Source organism: Bombina bombina, chromosome 5 (assembly GCF_027579735.1).
Source record: "Bombina bombina isolate aBomBom1 chromosome 5, aBomBom1.pri, whole genome shotgun sequence".
In the NCBI taxonomy this organism is placed as follows: Eukaryota; Metazoa; Chordata; class Amphibia; order Anura; family Bombinatoridae; genus Bombina; species Bombina bombina.
Genome location: NC_069503.1, coordinates 1,104,693,449 through 1,104,713,117, shown reverse-complemented (window position 1 = coordinate 1,104,713,117; position 19,669 = coordinate 1,104,693,449). Strand labels below are relative to the sequence as shown.

At 41.8% G+C, this 19,669-nt stretch overlaps 1 protein-coding gene across 1 annotated transcript in view; it reads right to left on the bottom strand.

Annotated features, from left to right (window-relative positions):
* Window positions 1–19,669, bottom strand: part of AGO2 (argonaute RISC catalytic component 2) — a 598,276-nt gene that overhangs the window by 442,576 nt on the left and 136,031 nt on the right. The window contains exon 5 of the mRNA XM_053715953.1: window positions 13,189–13,325. Coding sequence (XP_053571928.1) covers window positions 13,189–13,325 — 137 coding nt within the window. The remainder of the gene's footprint in view (window positions 1–13,188; window positions 13,326–19,669) is intronic.

Here is a 19,669-nt window from a genome sequence, read left to right as displayed (position 1 = left end):
AGCCTTTGCTTGAGGAAGGGACGACGCTTGAATCAGAATGTCGTCCAAGTAAGGTACTACTGCAATGCCCCTTGGTCTTAGCACCGCTAGAAGGGACCCTAGTACCTTTGTGAAAATCCTTGGAGCAGTGGCTAATCCGAACGGAAGTGCCACGAACTGGTAATGCTTGTCCAGGAATGCGAATCTTAGGAACCGATGATGTTCCTTGTGGATAGGAATATGTAGATACGCATCCTTTAAATCCACCGTGGTCATGAATTGACCTTCCTGGATGGAAGGAAGAATTGTTCGAATGGTTTCCATTTTGAACGATGGAACCTTGAGAAACTTGTTTAGGATCTTGAGATCTAAGATTGGTCTGAACGTTCCCTCTTTTTTGGGAACTACGAACAGATTGGAGTAGAACCCCATCCCTTGTTCTCCTAATGGAACAGGATGAATCACTCCCATTTTTAACAGGTCTTCTACACAATGTAAGAATGCCTGTCTTTTTATGTGGTCTGAAGACAATTGAGACCTGTGGAACCTCCCCCTTGGGGGAAGCCCCTTGAATTCCAGAAGATAACCTTGGGAGACTATTTCTAGCGCCCAAGGATCCAGAACATCTCTTGCCCAAGCCTGAGCGAAGAGAGAGAGTCTGCCCCCCACCAGATCCGGTCCCGGATCGGGGGCCAACATCTCATGCTGTCTTGGTAGCAGTGGCAGGTTTCTTGGCCTGCTTTCCCTTGTTCCAGCCTTGCATTGGTCTCCAGGCTGGCTTGGCTTGAGAAGTATTACCCTCTTGCTTAGAGGACGTAGCACTTGGGGCTGGTCCGTTTCTACGAAAGGGACGAAAATTAGGTTTATTTTTGGCCTTGAAAGACCTATCCTGAGGAAGGGCGTGGCCCTTGCCCCCAGTGATATCAGAGATAATCTCTTTCAAGTCAGGGCCAAACAGCGTTTTCCCCTTGAAAGGAATGTTAAGCAATTTGTTCTTGGAAGACGCATCCGCTGACCAAGATTTTAACCAAAGCGCTCTGCGCGCCACAATAGCAAACCCAGAATTTTTCGCCGCTAACCTAGCCAATTGCAAAGTGGCGTCTAGGGTGAAAGAATTAGCCAATTTGAGAGCATGGATTCTGTCCATAATCTCCTCATAAGAAGGAGAATTACTAGAGATCGCCTTTTCTAGCTCATCGAACCAGAAACACGCGGCTGTAGTGACAGGGACAATGCATGAAATTGGTTGTAGAAGGTAACCTTGCTGAACAAACATCTTTTTAAACAAACCTTCTAATTTTTTATCCATAGGATCTTTGAAAGCACAACTATCTTCTATGGGTATAGTGGTGCGTTTGTTTAGAGTAGAAACCGCCCCCTCGACCTTGGGGACTGTCTGCCATAAGTCCTTTCTGGGGTCGACCATAGGAAACAATTTTTTAAATATGGGGGGAGGGACGAAAGGTATACCGGGCCTTTCCCATTCTTTATTTACAATGTCCGCCACCCGCTTGGGTATAGGAAAAGCTTCGGGGGGCCCCGGGACCTCTAGGAACTTGTCCATTTTACATAGTTTCTCTGGGATGACCAAATTCTCACAATCATCCAGAGTGGATAACACCTCCTTAAGCAGAGCGCGGAGATGTTCCAACTTAAATTTAAATGTAATCACATCAGGTTCAGCTTGTTGAGAAATTTTCCCTGAATCTGAAATTTCTCCCTCAGACAAAACCTCCCTGGCCCCCTCAGACTGGTGTAGGGGCCCTTCAGAAACAATATCATCAGCGTCCTCATGCTCTTCAGTATTTTCTAAAACAGAGCAGTCGCGCTTTCGCTGATAAGTGGGCATTTTGGCTAAAATGTTTTTGATAGAATTATCCATTACAGCCGTTAATTGTTGCATAGTAAGGAGTATTGGCGCGCTAGATGTACTAGGGGCCTCCTGTGTGGGCAAGACTGGTGTAGACGAAGGAGGGGATGATGCAGTACCATGCTTACTCCCCTCACTTGAGGAATCATCTTGGGCATCATTTTCTCTAAATTTTGTGTCACATAAATCACATCTATTTAAATGAGAAGGAACCTTGGCTTCCCCACATTCAGAACACAGTCTATCTGGCAGTTCAGACATGTTAAACAGGCATAAACTTGATAAAGTACAAAAAACGTTATAAAATAAAACCGTTACTGTCACTTTAAATTTTAAACTGAACACACTTTATTACTGCAATTGCGAAAAAGTATGAAGGAATTGTTCAAAATTCACCAAAATTTCACCACAGTGTCTTAAAGCCTTAAAAGTATTGCACACCAAATTTGGAAGCTTTAACCCTTAAAATAACGGAACCGGAGCCATTTTTATATTTAACCCCTTTACAGTCCCTGGTATCTGCTTTGCTGAGACCCAACCAAGCCCAAAGGGGAATACGATACCAAATGACGCCTTCAGAAAGTCTTTTCTATGTATCAGAGCTCCTCACACATGCATCTGCATGTCATGCTTCTCAAAAACAAGTGCGCAATACAGGCGCGAAAATGAGACTCTGCCTATGATTAGGGAAAGCCCCTAGAGAATAAGGTGTCCAATACAGTGCCTGCCGGTTATTTTACAAAATTCCCAAGATTAAAATAATTCCTCAAGGCTATTATAAAATATGTTTATATATAAATCGATTTAGCCCAGAAAATGTCTACAGTCTTAAAAAGCCCTTGTGAAGCCCTTATTTACTGTCTGTAATAAAAATGGCTTACCGGATCCCATAGGGAAAATGACAGCTTCCAGCATTACATCGTCTTGTTAGAATGTGTCATACCTCAAGCAGCAAAAGTCTGCTCACTGTTCCCCCAACTGAAGTTAATTCCTCTCAACAGTCCTGTGTGGAACAGCCATCGATTTTAGTAACGGTTGCTAAAATCATTTTCCTCTTACAAACAGAAATCTTCATCTCTTTTCTGTTTCAGAGTAAATAGTACATACCAGCACTATTTTAAAATAACAAACTCTTGATTGAATAATAAAAACTACAGCTAAACACTAAAAAACTCTAAGCCATCTCCGTGGAGATGTTGCCTGTACAACGGCAAAGAGAATGACTGGGGAAGGCGGAGCCTAGGAGGGATCATGTGACCAGCTTTGCTGGGCTCTTTGCCATTTCCTGTTGGGGAAGAGAATATCCCACAAGTAAGGATGACGCCGTGGACCGGACACACCTATGTTGGAGAAAATTATTTTGTTTGGTCCTCGTCTTATTTGACTTATCCTGAGGGAGGGCATGACCCTTCCCTCCAGTGATGTCTGAAATGATCTCTTTCAGTTCAGGCCCGAATAGGGTCTTACCCTTTAAAGAAATGGTCAAAAGCTTAGATTTAGATGACAGGACTTAAGCCATAATGCTCTATGCGCTAAATGGCAAAACCTGAATTCTTTACCGCTAACTTAGCTAGATGAAAAGCGGCGTCTAATGAAAGAATTAGCTAGCTTAAGAGCCCTAATTCTGTCCAGAATATCATCTAGTGGGGTCTAGTGGTTACAAGAACAATGCACGCTATAGGCTGGAGAAGAAAACCCTGATTAAAAAAATTTTTCTTTACGAGACCCTTTTTTATCCCTAGGATCTTTGAAAGCACAACTGTCCTCAATAGGTATAGTTGTACGCTTAGCCAAAGTAGCAATAGCTCCCTCCACCTTAGGGACCGTCTGCCATGAGTCCCGCATGGTGTCAGATATGGGAAACATTTTCTTAAAAAAAGGAGGGGGAGCGAACGGAATACCTGGTCTATCCCACTCCTTAGTAACAATGTCTGAAATCCTCTTAGGGACCGGAAAAACATCAGTGTAAACAGGAACCTCTAAATATTTGTCAATTTTACACAATTTCTCTGGAACTACAATAAGGGTCACAATCATCCAGAGTCACTAAAACCTCCCTCAATGGCTTCTAAACAAATTGAACAATGAGTTCCCTCAATGTCAGACATGTTGAACAGGCTAGTAATGAGACAAGCAAGCTTGGAAAACACTTTAATGAAAAAAACACAATTTTCAAAAATGGTACTGTGCCTTTAAGAGAAAAAAAAAGGCATAGACAAACTGCAAAACTGCTTAAAATTACCCCAAATTTTCCGAAATTTTTACAGTATACACATCCAGCTTTATTAAGATTGCACCAAAAGTATTAAGGAAATTAACCCTCAAATGTGAAAACCGGATTGAAAAGTGTTCAAAAACCGGTAAAACCCTTGTCAGCACTCTGCCACAGCTCTGCTTTGGCGCCTACTTGCCCTCAAGGATCGATAATGTGGGAATAAAGCTTCGATTAGGCCCTTAGAAGTAGCACCAGGACCCTCCTGTTGTAGCTTATCTATGTAAAACAACTGCGGCGTGAAAATAGGCCCCGCCCCTCTCACTCGATGTTGCTCGGGCCTACACACAAATCTACCAAACTATTTTTAAGCCATGTGTTATAAAAATCCCAAATAAGCCAAGTGTACCCTCAAAAACAGATGTCCCAAAAGAAATAAAAACAGTAATCCCAGAACACACAAACGTTTGCCTAATATATCATTCAAACTGAGTGCCCATAAGTTTAGCCCTTTATGCACGCTAGTAATACCCCTTATAAACTAGGATTACTGCTTACCCTTCCCCTAATGGGAATACTGTCAGCTTTTCTGAGTTATCACAGTCTATGCAGAAAAAAAACAGAATTTATGCTTACCTGATAAATTACTTTCTCTTGTGGTGTATCCAGTCCACGGATTCATCCTTTACTTGTGGGATATTCTCCTTCCTAACAGGAAGTGGCAAAGAGAGCACACAGCAGAGCTGTCCATATGGCTCCCCCTTTAGCTCCACCCCCCAGTCATTCGACCGGAGGTTAGGAAGAAAAAGGAGAAACCATAGGGTGCAGTGGTGACACTAGTTTAAACAAAAAAATTTTTACCTGACTTAAATGCCAGGAGGGGCCGTGGACTTGATACACCACAAGAGAAAGCAATTTATCAGGTAAGCATAAATTCTGTTTTCTCTTGTAAGGTGTATCCAGTCCACGGATTCATCCTTTACTTGTGGGATACCAATACCAAAGCTTTAGGACACGGATGAAGGGAGGGAACAAGACAGGTACCTTAAACGGAAGGCACCACTGCTTGCAAAACCTCTCCCCCAAAAATAGCCTCCGAAGCCCATGTGGAAGCCACTGCTCTGGTAGAATGAGCAGTAATTCTTTCAGGAGGTTGCTGGCCAGCAGTCTCATAGGCGAGACGGATGATGCTTTTCAGCCAAAAGGAAAGAGGTAGCAGTCGCCTTCTGACCTCTCCTTTTACCAGAATAGATGACAAACATGAAGTTGTTTGTCTGAAATCCTTAGTTGCTTGTAAATAGAACTTTAAAGCACGAACCACATCAAGATTGTGTAACAGACGTTCCTTCTTCGAAAAAGGATTAGGACACAGGGAAGGAACAACAATTTCCTGATTAATATTCTTATTAGACACAACCTTAGGAAGAAAACTGGGTTTGGTACGCAAAACTACCTTATCTGCGTGGAACACCAAGTAAGGTGAGTCACACTGCAAAGCAGATAACTCTGAAACTCTTCGAGCAGAAGAGATAGCTACCAAAAACAAAACTTTCCAAGATAAAAGTTTAATATCTATGGAATGTAAAGGTTCAAACGGAACCCCTTGCAGAACTGAAAGAACTAAATTCAGACTCCATGGCAGAGCCACAGGTCTATAAATAGGCTTGATTCTGACTAAAGCCTGACTAAACGCTTGAACGTCTGGTACCTCTTCCAGACGTTTGTGTAAAAGAATAGACAAAGCAGATATCTGTCCTTTTAAGGAACTAGCTGATAATCCTTTCTCCAATCCTTCTTGGAGAAAGGACAATATCCTGGGAATCCTAATCTTACTCCATGAGTAACCCTTGGATTCGCATCAGATATTTTCGACAAATCTTATGGTAGATTTTCCTGGTGACAGGCTTTCTGGCCTGAATCAGGGTATCGATAACCGACTCAGAGAAACCACGCTTAGATAGAATTAGGCGTTCAATCTCCAAGCATTCAGACGCAGAGAAATTAGATTTGGATGTTTGAAAGGACCTTGTAGTAGAAGGTCCTGCCTCACTGGCAGAGTCCATGGTGGAACGGATGACATGTCCACTAGGTCTGCATACCAGGTCCTGCGTGGCCACGCAGGCGCTATTAGAATCACTGAGGCCCTCTCCTGCTTGATTCTGGCAACCAGACGAGGAAGGAGAGGAAATGGTGTAAACACATAGGCCAGATTGAAGGACCAAGGCGCTGCTAGAGCATCTATCAACGCCACCTGGGGATCCCGGGACCTGGACCCATAAAGAGGAAGTTTGGCATTCTGACGGGACGCCATCAGATCCAATTCTAGAGTGCCCCATCGCTGAATCAGCTGGGCAAATACCTCCGGGTGGAGTTCCCACTCCCCCGGATGAAAAGTCTGATGACTTAGAAAATCCGCTTCCCAGTTGTCTACTCCTGGGATGTGAATTGCTGAGAGGTGGCAAGAGTGATCCTCCGCCCACCTGATTATTTTGGTTACTTCCATCATTGCTAGGGGACTCCTTGTTCCCCCTTGATGGTTGATGTAAGCTACAGTTGTGATGTTGTCCGACTGAAATCTGATGAATTTGGCCGCAGCTAGCTGAGGCCATGCCTGAAAAGCGTTGAATATCGCCCTCAGTTCCAGAATTTTTATCGGGAGAAGAGCTTCTTCCCGAGACCATAAGCCCTGAGCCTTCAGGGAGTCCCAGACAGCACTCCAGCCCAACAGACTGGCGTCTGTTGTTACGATGATCCACTCTGGTCTGCAGAAACACATTCCCTGAGCCAGGTGATCCTGAGACAACCACCAGAGAAGAAAATCTCTGGTCCCCTGGTCCAACTGTATTTGAGGAGACAAATCTGAATAATCCCCATTCCACTGTTTGAGCATGCATAGATGTAGTGGTCTGAGGTGTATCCGTGCAAAAGGGACTATTGTCCATTGCCGCTACCATTAATCCGATTGTCTTCATGCACTGAGCTACAGATGGCCGAGGAATGGAATGAAGAGCTCGGCAAGTAGTTAACAGTTTTAACTTTCTGACCTCCCTCAGAAATATTTTCATTTCTACCGAGTCTATTAGTGTTCCTAGGAAGGGAACTCTTGTGAGGGGGGAGAGAACTCTTTTTGATGTTCACCTTCCACCCGTGAGACCTCAGAAAGGCCACTACAATTTCCGTGTGAGACTTGGCTCTTTGGAAAGTTGACGCCTGAATTAAGATGTCTAGATAAGGCGCCACTGCTATGCCGCGCGGCCTTAGCTCCGCCAGGAGGGACCCTAGCACCTTTGTGAAAATTCTGGGAGCAGTGGCCAACCTGAAAGGGAGAGCCACAAACTGATAATGCTTGTCCAGAAAAGCGAACCTGAGAAACTGGTGATGATTTTTGTGGATAGGAATGTGTAGATACGCATCCTTTAGATCCACGGTAGTCATATATTGACCCTCCTGGATCATTGGTAAGATTGTCCGAATGGTCTCCATCTTGAATGATGGGACTCTGAGGAATTTGTTTAGAATTTTGAGATCCAGGATTGGTCTGAAAGTTCCTTCTTTTTTGGGAACCACAAACAGGTTTGAGTAAAACCCCAGCCCTTGTTCCGCAATTGGAACTGGGTGGATCACTCCCATTGTATGTAGGTCTTCTACACAGCGTAAGAACGCCTCTTTGTCGTGTCTGTAGACAGACGAGAAATATGGAACCTTCCCCTTGGAGGGGATTCCTTATTCTAGAAGATATCCCTGGGATACAATCTCTAAGGCCCAGGGATCGTGTACGTCTCTTGCCCAGGCCTGAGCGAAGAGAGAGTCTGCCCCCTACTAGATCCGGTCCCGGATCGGGGGCTACCCCTTCATGCTGTCCCGGATCGGGGGCTACCCCTTCATGCTGCAGGCTTCTTGGCCTGTTTACCCTTGTTCCAGCCCTGGTAAGGTTTCCAGGCTGCCCTGTGTTGTGAAGTGTTGCCCTCTTGTTTCACAGCAGGGGAGGATGAAGCGAGACCGCTCCTGAAATTTCGAAAGGAACGAAAATTATTTTGTTTGTTCTTTGTCTTAAAGGATTTGTCCTGAGGGAGAGCATGGCCTTTTCCCCCAGTGATTTCTGAGATAATCTCTTTCAATTCAGGCCCGAAAAGGGTCTTTCCTTTGAAAGGGATGTTCAGCAGTTTGGATTTTGACGACACATCGGCCGACCAAGACTTGAGCCATAGCGCCCTATGCGCCAGAATGGCAAAACCTGAATTCTTTGCCGCTAACGTAGCTAGTTGGAAAGCAGCATCTGTGATAAAACAATTAGCCAACTTAAGAGCCTTAATTCTGTCCATAATATCCTCATATGAGGTCTCCGTCTGGAGCGCATCTTCCAGCGCCTCGTACCAGAAAGCAGCTGCAGTAGTTACCGGAACAACGCACGCTATAGGTTGGAGAAGAAAACCTTTATGAACAAAAATTTTCTTAAGTAAACCCTCTAATTTTTTATCCATAGGGTCTTTAAAAGCACAACTGTTCTTAATTGGTATGGTTGTGCGTTTAGCAAGTGAAGAAACAGCCCCCTCCACCTTAGGGACCGTCTGCCACGAGTCCCGCGTGGTGGCAGATATGGGTAACATTTTCTTAAAAACAGGAGGGGGAACAAACGGAATACCTGGTCTATCCCACTCCCTAGTTACTATATGAACAATCCTCATAGGGACCGGTAACACATCAGTGTAAACAGGAACTTCTAGGTACTTGTCCATTTTACACAATTTCTCTGGGACCACCAAAGGGTCACAGTCATCCAGAGTAACTAATACCTCCCTGAGTAATAAGCGGAGGTGTTCTAGTTTAAATTTAAAGGCCAACGTATCGGAGTCTGTCTGAGGAGCAACCTTTCCCGAATCGGAAACTTCTCCCTCAGACAGCACATCCCTCGCCTCCATTTCAGAGCGTTGTGAGTGTATATCGGATACGGCTACTAAAGCGTCAGAATGCTCATAATCTGTTCTTAAAACAGAGCTATCACGCTTGGAAGGTAATACAGGCAGCTTAGATAAAAATACTGAGAGGGTATTATCCATAACTGCCGCCAAATCTTGTAAGGTAAAAGAGTTAGACGCGCTAGAGGTGCTAGGCGTCGCTTGAGCGGGCGTAACTGGTTGTGACACTTGGGGAGAGGTCAACGGGCAAACCTAATTACCTTCTGTCTGAGAATCATCTTGGGCCACATTTTTAAGTGCAACAATATGGTCTTTAAAATGTATAGACATATCAGTACACGTGGGACACATTTTGAGAGGGGGTTCCACCATGGCTTCTAAACACATTGAACAAGGATTTTCCTTGGTGACAGACTAATAGTAAGACAAAAAGGCTTAGAAATCACATTAATCAAGCAAAAACACACTTTGCAAAAAAACGTTACTGTGCCTTTAAGAAACAAAAAAGGCACACAATTTTCCAAAACAGTGAAAAATGCACCAAACTTTCTGAAATTTTCACAGTATGTACCTAAAGCATTGGTAAGATTGCACAGCTAGCAAAAAAAATAAAAATCGATTAACCCCTTAATGCCCAAACCGGATCAATAGTAGGCCAACAGACCGGTTAAAACAAATTTAGCACCTTGCCACAGTTCTGCTGTGGCCCTATCTTCCCTTAGGAGTCGGATTTATGGGGAAAAGGCTTCTTATGGGTTCTCAAATTGTAGCAGGAGCCACCATGTGAACACAGCCTGAAGATCTAGTCCATCTAACTGCGCATCTGAGGCGCGAAATTAGGCCCCTCCCACCTTACTCCGGTGCTGTGAGGCCTAAAGAAACACTCCTAGGAGTTATAATATTAGCCATGTGGGTAACAACCCCTGAAAGAAACCCAAAAGGACCTTCTAAGTGTCTCAAAAACGATGTTTACAAGTAAAACCCGTTTGCCATAAAAAAGTGTCAACCCATAAAAAAGTGTCAACCAGCCTAAATTAGCCCTGTAATGTAAGCTTGTAATTCCATACTTAGTCTCTGAATAAAGCTTACCCTTCCCTCATGGGGATCTTATCAGTCCTTTTCTAGCATTATCACAGTCTTGTCTAGAAATAAATGACTGAACATACCTTATTGCAGCCTAATCTGCAAACCGTTCCCCCAACTGAAGTTTTCTTGTACTCCTCAGTCCTGTGTGGGAACAGCAGTGGATTTTAGTTACAACATGCTAAAATCATTTTCCTCTCTGCAGAAATCTTCATCCCTTTTCTGATGGAGAGTAAAAAGTACAAACCGGTACCATTTAAAAATAACAAACTTTTACTTGTAGAACAAAAACTACAAATCTAACACCACATTCACTTTACCCTTCCGAGAGAAACCCTATTGCTTAGAGCCGGCAAAGAGAATGACTGGGGGTGGAGCTAGAGGGGGAGCTATATGGACAGCTCTGCTGTGTGCTCTCTTTGCCACTTCCTGTTAGGAAGGAGAATATCCCACAAGTAAAGGATGAATCCGTGGACTGGATACACCTAACAAGAGAAAATGACTGAACATACCTCATTGCTGTATAGCAAGAAACCGTTCCTCACACTGAAGTTTTCCTGTACTCCTCAGCTTCTGTGGGAACAGCAGTGGACCTTAGTTACAAATGCTAAGATCATCATCCTCCAGGCAGAAATCTTCATCTATCTCCTGCCTGAGAGTAAATAGTACAATACCGGTACCATTTAAAAATAACAAACACTTGATTGAAGATAAAATAAAACTAACAGTTTAAAACCTCTTCTCTTTACCCTTCCTGCTTAGAGTCAGCAAAGAGAATGACTGGGGGTGGAGTTAAGGGGGGAGCTATATAGACAGCTCTGCTGTGGTGCTCTCTTTGCCACTTCCTGTTAGGAAGGATAATATCCCACAAGTAAGGATGAAACCGTGGACTTGGTACATCTTGGAAAAGAAATGATATTGTTAGTTGAGAAAAGCAAATCTTAGAAACTGGAAATGATCCTTGTGAATTGGGATGTGCAGATATGCATCCATTTAGTAAATGGTAGTCCTAAATTGACCTTCCTAAACTCAGAAAATTTTTAGGTCAAAGACTGCATCATAAATGAATTATTGTAACCATCTTAAGGACTGTAATGCATTTGTGAATATCCTCAGATTGATCAGAAACCATCTGAAAAAGAGACTCACACTAGGACGCTATCAGACGAAGAGCTGATTGGGAGAATAATTCCCTAAGCAAGGACTCAGATTTGCAGTCCATTGGATCCCTAAATGAAGAACTGTGCTCCATATGAATAGTAGTCAGTCTAGCTAAGGTGGACATAGCTCCATCAATCTTGAAAGAGGATACATTTGTTTGAACCTGTTAGACGGTGCAAAAGGAATGCCTGAATGTTCTCTAGGGGTCTCTTCCAATAAGTCAGTCATATTAGATGGGGGTACAGACATGACACCAAAATAATAAGCAAAACTGAAAGTAAATGGAAATAGATATATTTCAAAGCTTTAAATAACACAAGTGTATTTACCCAAAATACAACAAACAGCCTATAAGAACACCTCAGAAACACAGAAAAAAGCCAAATTATTTACCCTCAGAAGATTTACCAAGCCACCCCCTCAGCAGCTTCTATGAGAGTAATTCACCAACCCCATCAGCAAATAAAGTGTTAAAAACTGGTCCTAGATAGCTTGAAATGCTTGCAGACAGTCCGTGAGTAAAATGTCAGCAAGCTTCTGATATGGCGAGGCTGAGAGAAAAATGGGTGCCAGGGGGAGCTCAACTCCAGAATGATATGCTGGCCAAAGCTGTGAGTAAAAACAGAAAAAGACAAAATTTACATTCAAAAGTGAATAAAAGCCCCTTATGATTCCCCTCCTACCCCCTCCAACCGCATTCATAATGAGCTCAACCGCTAACTGCATAAGGCAGTTAGTGGTTTTCTTACAGAGACAGTGAGGCTATTTTGGTTCGAGTGGAAAAAAGGTGAACCCAAGTCAAAAACATACAGAGAGCTGCTATGAAGTAATAGGGCAATGGAATTAAAGGGATTTTAACCATGAATTCTGAAATGTTTGATGTTATAACACATGGGTAAAGCGTTATGTGTAAAGGCTAAGAACCCCCAACTATGTAGTACCTATACAGGGAGAGTACTAGGAATAGTTCATGGGCTGTGTTTAGTGTCTGAGTCACTTACCTGGACCACAGCACCCCTCCATTGAATGTTCCCCGCTATCTGAGGCCTTTCGCCCTCACAGAATGCTGATCCAGTAGAGGCCATCCAGTGCAAGTAAATATACTGCAGAGGATACTTGTAGATCTACTAGACCTCAACCCCTCAAGTGGAGGCTAAGAGATGGGGTCCTCGGATGGCTGAGAGATTTACCCATGAGTTTTGACATGCCATAATTGAGGTATTCCTTTCACTCAGAATCTTGGAGAAATTAGTCCCTGAGTGAAGATTGAAGAGGGGTACTGGGCCTCAAGTCAGGTTTGAGCTCCCAATAAATAAGATGGAAAATAAAATCTTGCTTGCAGAGCACCTCTCTTCTCGGACGCCAAAAACAAACTGAGTGGGGAGAGGTGGTGGGAGGGATTAAAGCTCTTGTGAGTGTTAATGACCTCCTCCTAGTGGCCGGAAATATTTACCACATGTTATGGACACCTATGGACTCATCTTGCAAAAGAAAAAAAAAGGGACCCAGAGACAGAAGACAATTATTCTGTTCTGCTAAAACTAAAAAAAAATAAACTATCCTGACCAAGCAAGAGCAAGGACGATCGCATTCCATGTACAGCATTCAATCTTTATGTTCAACTGTGAAAGCAGGGCAACTGGACATGAAAGAGCTGACATTCAAAGCAACATGATACACACCATTTGTTTGATCATAGAGAGAGAGGAAGAGAGAGTATTTCAGAAAGTGTTTAAATGGGAAAAAAGCACATTAATTAAAAGCAGGTTGCTGTACAGCAGGATATAAAAAAAACTTTTCATCATCTCCATGTAGGATTTTCCAGACTTTTAAATATTTAATTAAGAACATACATGTTGGTTTGAGCTATTTTCTTTTTCCAATTCCCTTGCACATAAATACACACTTCATCAATTACACTCAAACAATTTACATCTAAAATTATATGCATCTTAAAAAGAACTTACCATCTATGTTGAGCATCATTTTCCATAATGATGGTCGAACAGACTGATGGAAACCAAACCAAACTTCTCTACCCCCACCAAGAGGATTAGCACATCCTTCAGAAGCAGTAAAGAATGATCGACCCACAGGTGTATACCTGGGGGAGGGAGGGAAAAAAAGCTCATGAATGAAAGCAATTCGTCTGAAACGAGTCAAACATATTATTCTGTTAAAGGGATAGGAAAGTCAAAATTAAACTTGCATGATTCAGATAGAGCATGTCATTTTAAAGACAATTTTAAATTCACTTCTATTTTCAAATGTACTTCGTTCTCTTAGAATCCCTTGCTAAAAAATAAATACACACATATACACTAGTGGGAGCTGCTCCTAATTGGTGCCTGCGCACATTTGTCTCTTGTGATTGGATAAATAGATATTTTCAGCTTTCTGTCAGTAGTGCAACGCTGTCCCTTCAGCAATGGATAACAAGAGAATGAAGAAAATTTGATAATAGAATTAAAGGGACATTATACACTCATTTTTTTCTTTGCATAAATGTTTTGTAGATGATCTACTTATAAAGCCCATAACGTTTTTTTTAAAAATAAATGTATAGTTTTACTTATTTTTAAATAACATTGCTCTGATTTTCAGACTCCTAACCAAGCCCCAAAGTTTTATGTGAATACTGTCAGCTACCTTCTCCAGCTTGCTCCTGTTTGTGTAAAGGGTCTTTTCATATGCAAAAGAAGGGGGAGGAGGGGAGTGTCTTATTTGCCACTTGCAGTGGGCTTTCCAGCTACCTTTTCAACAGAGCCAAACTGACAGCTTCTAAGTAAGTTTTTAAACAGTTTTATGCTGGATTTTTATATCAGTATTTGTGCATCTTATTCTTTATAGTAGTGTCTATTACATGCAGTTATATGAAAATGAGTGTATACTGTCCCTTTAAATTGGAAAGTTGTTTAAAATTGTATGTCCTATCTGAATCATAAAAGAAAAATTTAGGGTTTACTATCCCTTTAAAGGCACAAGTAAAAATTAAACTTTAATAATTCAGAAAGAGAATACAATTTAAAAAAACAAAATCTATTTCATTCCACTATCAAAATATGCACACTTTGAGGCACCAACACTTACTTACTGAGCATGTGTCCATTTATTTTTATACGTTAATGCATTTTGTAATTGGCTGATGGCTCTCACTTTATACAGTGAAAGAGAAAATGGAATTAACTTTAAAATTTGCCAGAAAAAACAAAAAAAAAAAAAAACATTTAATAGTAATAAAATGTGTGTGTGTGTATGTGTGTATATATATATATATATATACACACACACACACACATACATATACACACGTGGACCCAAACCAGACCTACACCAAAGTTCCCTTTATCCAGCACCAGAGTCTATGGATGCCTCTTAACTGACTAGTACAATAGAAGTAAACCGCTTGCATGAAGCATCCAATTATAACACACAGAAGAAACTTAATTATCATAAAGCCTTAAAATAGGTTAGAGTTATATACTAAGTGATAGTTTATTTCCACCTAAGATTACACAGATAAAATGTACGAACGTTGGCCCACTTATAGAAGTTAAATATCTTCAGATAATGGAGCTATATTGCCAAAGAGTCCCGTTCAAAATATAAGCAACATGTGCATTCAACACGTAGTTAATAGTCTCTGTTGGTCAGGCAATGTTAAAAGGTCTTTTTCCAAAGAGGGAGAAAGTTCCAAGGCTAGTCACTCACGGGTTGTAAATAAAAGTTATATACAAGGACTGAGTTCATACAGGAGTAGATCACAAGTGGATATATTGATATACGGAGTGATTCTTAATATCCCCAAGGTATTGCGGCCGTACGTCATAGGAACGCCTACCTCACCAGGTAATCAAATACATCTCTGTTATAAGCCTTATAAACGCAGTTTGTTTATCCTGCGCCTACCTTGATTGTAGTTAGTCTTGATGGTTTTCCTCTATATCCACATCAGAAAAAGCCGTGGCAACGCCATCTGTTTCTCCTGTAGTCTCCGAAGTCCTATGAAGTTCCCCTCCGTGAGCGTGCCTATGTCTCAACCCCTTCTGTGTATCCGGTGGACGAGAAGAGGGTACAGCTGTAACCCTCACACAAATTGATTTCTGCTAGCAACGCAAGTTTTACCCTCATTGGTGTATGATTTCAGGGCTTCATCCGGCTTAATTTCGATTTGTCAGATATCCGACTTTTAAGCCATTATGTTACTCCGCCCATATGGGTGAAATAATAGTATCTTAGTATCCAATCGTAACAATTATGTTTCCTCACATAACGATACATCGAGAATTCTGTGCATTTAGGATAACAATTCTAACAAAATATTTATAAAGTATTTCATTCCTATCTGATCAATTTGATTAATGATTACAACATACTTCACTTTGATATTTAATCAAGTCATATGTATCCTTATTTAACCATTTCAAGAATGATATGACATTTTGTATTTAGTTAATGAAATAAATGATAACAATTCACTTAAAATTATTAAAGAAAAATAAGCTTCTCTTATAGTGAAGCTGAACATGATATGGGATAATTTTATTTAGAAACTTTTGATAGTAATTCTATGCATTTAAAGAAACGGCGCATAATTTATTTCTTCATTTAGTCTATAAGGTTTTAGGGCTTTCAGATCAAAGATACACTTGCACTTTTTCTGCAGAAGTAATTTATCAAGATTGCCCCATCTTATGGACAAATCCACTTTTTCTAAGGGCAAAAACCTTAAAGCTTCCTCATGACTCATGAAAAAAAAATTAAATGTCTGTCTACACTACTAGTTTTAATTTCATTTGAGATGTTCCTTTTATGTTCTTTGATCCGTTCCTTTAATTCCCTATGGGTTTTCCCAATGTAATACATGGGGCAATTACAGAAGACTAAATCAATTACTCCCTCACTTCTACAGTTAATTTTGCCTGTAATTTTAAAACTCTTTCCAAACATATCCACAAAAAAATCTTCCTTGTTGCATATTAGTACAAACAGAGCATCTTTTGCATCTGATGTTACCCTCTCTGTCATTGTATTTTTGTAACCAATCGTTTTTTCCTATATTTGTAAAGTGACTATGAACAAGACTATCTTTTAGATTGGGGGACATCTGTGCTGACATTAGGGGTCTATTTCCAACAAACCATTATGTATTTATCAATTGTAAGAACTGGCCAATGTTTTTGTAATATTGTTCTGATATCCTGCCATTTATTATTAGATACTGAGATAAATCTAATATTTTCAGTATCATTCTCTTTGTCTTTATACAATAGTTTATCTCTATCACTTGATTGCCACTGAATATGCTTGTTTGAGGCAGTTTTGGGGACTTAAGGACAGTTATTCTCAAAACACTGAATTTGTGAGTAAATTATTGAGATATGTATTGGAACACAATTATTTCACGTTTGATGGCAGATTTTATCAACAGGTTAGGGGCAAATGCTTGCCTATATTTTGGCAATTGGGAGAAAGATGTCGGTTATGGGGGATGCCAGAGCGAAAACATTAAACTTTGGCATCGCTTCATAGACGTTCTGTTATTCTGGTCAGGTACTATTCATTTTTTGCATGATTTCATAAAGGAATTAAATATCAATACCTTTAATCTAAAATTTACATATGAAAAAACATAATTTATGCTTACCTGATAAATTTATTTCTCTTGTGGTGTATCCAGTCCACGGATCATCCATTACTTGTGGGATATTCTCCTTCCCAACAGGAAGCTGCAAGAGGATCACCCACTGCAGAGCTGTCTATATAGCTCCTCCCCTAACTTCCCGACCGAAGACAAGCAAGAGAAAGGAGAAACTATAGGGTGCAGTGGTGACTATAGTTTAAAAATAAAAAACACCTGCCTTAAAATGACAGGGCGGGCCGTGGACTGGATACACCACAAGAGAAATTTATCAAGTAAGCATAAATTATGTTTTCTCTTGTAAGGTGTATCCAGTCCACGGATCATCCATTACTTGTGGGATACCAATAGCAAAGCTTTAGGACACGGATGAAGGGAGGGACAAGGCAGGCGCTTAAACAGAAGGCACCACTGCCTGCAAGACCTTTCTCCCAAAAATAGCCTCCGAAGAAGCAAAAGTATCAAATTTTAAAAACCCATGTGGAAGCTACCGCTCTAGTAAAATGAGCTGTAATCCATTCAGGAGGCTGCTGGCCAGCAGTCTCATAAGCTAAGCGTATTATACTCCTTAGCCAAAAGAAAGAGGTTGCCGAAGCCTTTTGGCCTCTCCTCTGTCCAGAGTAGACAACAAAAAATGCAGATGTTTGACGAAAATCTTTAGTAGCTTGTAAATAAAACTTTAAAGCACGAACGACATCAAGATTGTGTAAAGACGTTCCTTCTTTGAAGGATTAGGACACAGTGACTGTACAACAATCTCCTGATTGATATTTTTATTAGATACCGCCTTAGGTAAAAAACCAGGTTTGGTACGTAACACTACCTTATCTGCATGAAAAATTAGATAAGGGGAATCACATTGTAAAGCAGATAACTCCAAAACTCTTCGAGCCTAGGAGATAGCTACTAAAAACAGAACGTTCCAGGATAAGAGCTTAATATCTATGGAATGCAAAGGTTCAAACGGAACCCCTTGTAGAACCTTAAGAACTAAATTTAAACTCCAAGGCGGAGCAACAGGTTTAAACTAAGGCTTGATTCTGACTAAAGCCCATCAAAACGCCTGCACGTCTGGAAACTCAGCCAGACGTTTGTGCAAAAGAATAGACAGAGCAGAAATCTGTCCCTTTAAGGAACTAGCTGACAAACCCTTCTCTAATCCTTCTTGGAGAAAAAATAATATCCTAGGAATCCTGACCTTACTCCATGAGTAACCCTTGGATTCACACCAATGAAGATATTTGCACCATATCTTATGATAGATTTTCCTGGTGACAGGCTTTCGCGTCTGTATTAAGGTATCAATGACCGACTCGGAGGAACCACGCTTTGATAAAATCAAGCGTTCTAATTTCTCTGCGGCTGACTGCTTGGAGATTGATTTGGATGGTTGAAAGGACCCTGAAGTAGGTGGTCCTGCCTCAGAGGCAGAGTCCATGGTGGAAAGGATGACATGTCCACCAAATCTGCATACCAAGTCCTGCGTGGCCACGCAGGTGCTATCAAAATTACCGATGCTCTCTCCTGTTTGATCTTGGCAATCAGACGAGGGAGCAGAGGAAACAGTGGAAACACATAAGCCAGGTTGAAGGACCAAGGCGCTGCTAGAGCATCTATCAGCGCTGCCTTGGGATCCCTGGACCTGGATCCGTAACAAGGAAGCTTGGCGTTCTGGCGAGACGCCATGAGATCCAGTTCTGGTTTGCCCCAACGTTGAATCAACTGTGCAAACACCTCCGGATGGAGCTCCCACTCCCCCGGATGAAAAGTCTGTCGACTTAGAAAATCTGCCTCCCAGTTCTCTACTCCTGGGATATGGATAGCTGATAGATGGTAAAAGTGAATCTCTGCCCATTGAATTATCTTTAAAACCTCCAACATCACTAGGGAACTCCTTGTTCCCCCTTGATGGTTGATGTAAGCTACAGTCGTGATGTTGTCTGACTGAAATCTGATGAACCTCACTGCCGCTAGCTGAGGCCAAGCCTGAAGAGCATTGAATATCGCTCTTAGTTCCAGAATGTTTATTGGAAGGAGTGCCTCCTCCTGAGTCCACGACCCCTGAGCCTTCAGAGAGTTCCAGAAGGCTGGCATCTGTTGTTACTATTGTCCAATCTGGCCTGCGGAAGGTCATACCTTTGGACAGATGGATCCGAGATAGCCACCAGAGAAGAGAATCCCTGGTCTCTTGATCCAGATTTAGTAGAGGGGACAAATCTGTAATCCCCATTCCACTGACTGAGCATGCAGAGTTGCAGCGGTCTGAGATGTAGGCAGGCAAACGGAAATATGTCCATTGCCGCTACCATTAAGCCGATTACTTCCATACACTGAGCCACCGAAGGGCAAGAAGTATAATAAAGAACACGGCAGGAATTTAGAAGTTTTGACAACCTGTCCTCTGTCCCCTGGAAGGAAACTCTTGTGTGACGGGATAGAGAACTCTTCCTTCGTTCACTTTCCACCCATGAGACTTCAGGAATTCCAGAACAATGTCCGTATGGGACTTGGCAATTTGGAAATTCGACGCCTGTATCAGAATGTCGTCTAAGTAAGGGGCTACTGCTATGCCCCGCGGCCTTAGGACCGCCAGAAGTGACCCCAGAACCTTCGTAAAGATTCTTGGTGCCGTAGCTTACCCAAAGGGAAGAGCCACAAACTGGTAATGCCTGTCTAGGAAGGCGAACCTGAGAAACCGACGATGATCTTTGTGTATCGGAATGTGAAATTAAGCATCCTTTAAGTCCACGGTAGTCATGTATTGACCCTCCTGGATCATAGGTAGGATGGTTCGAATAGTCTCCATC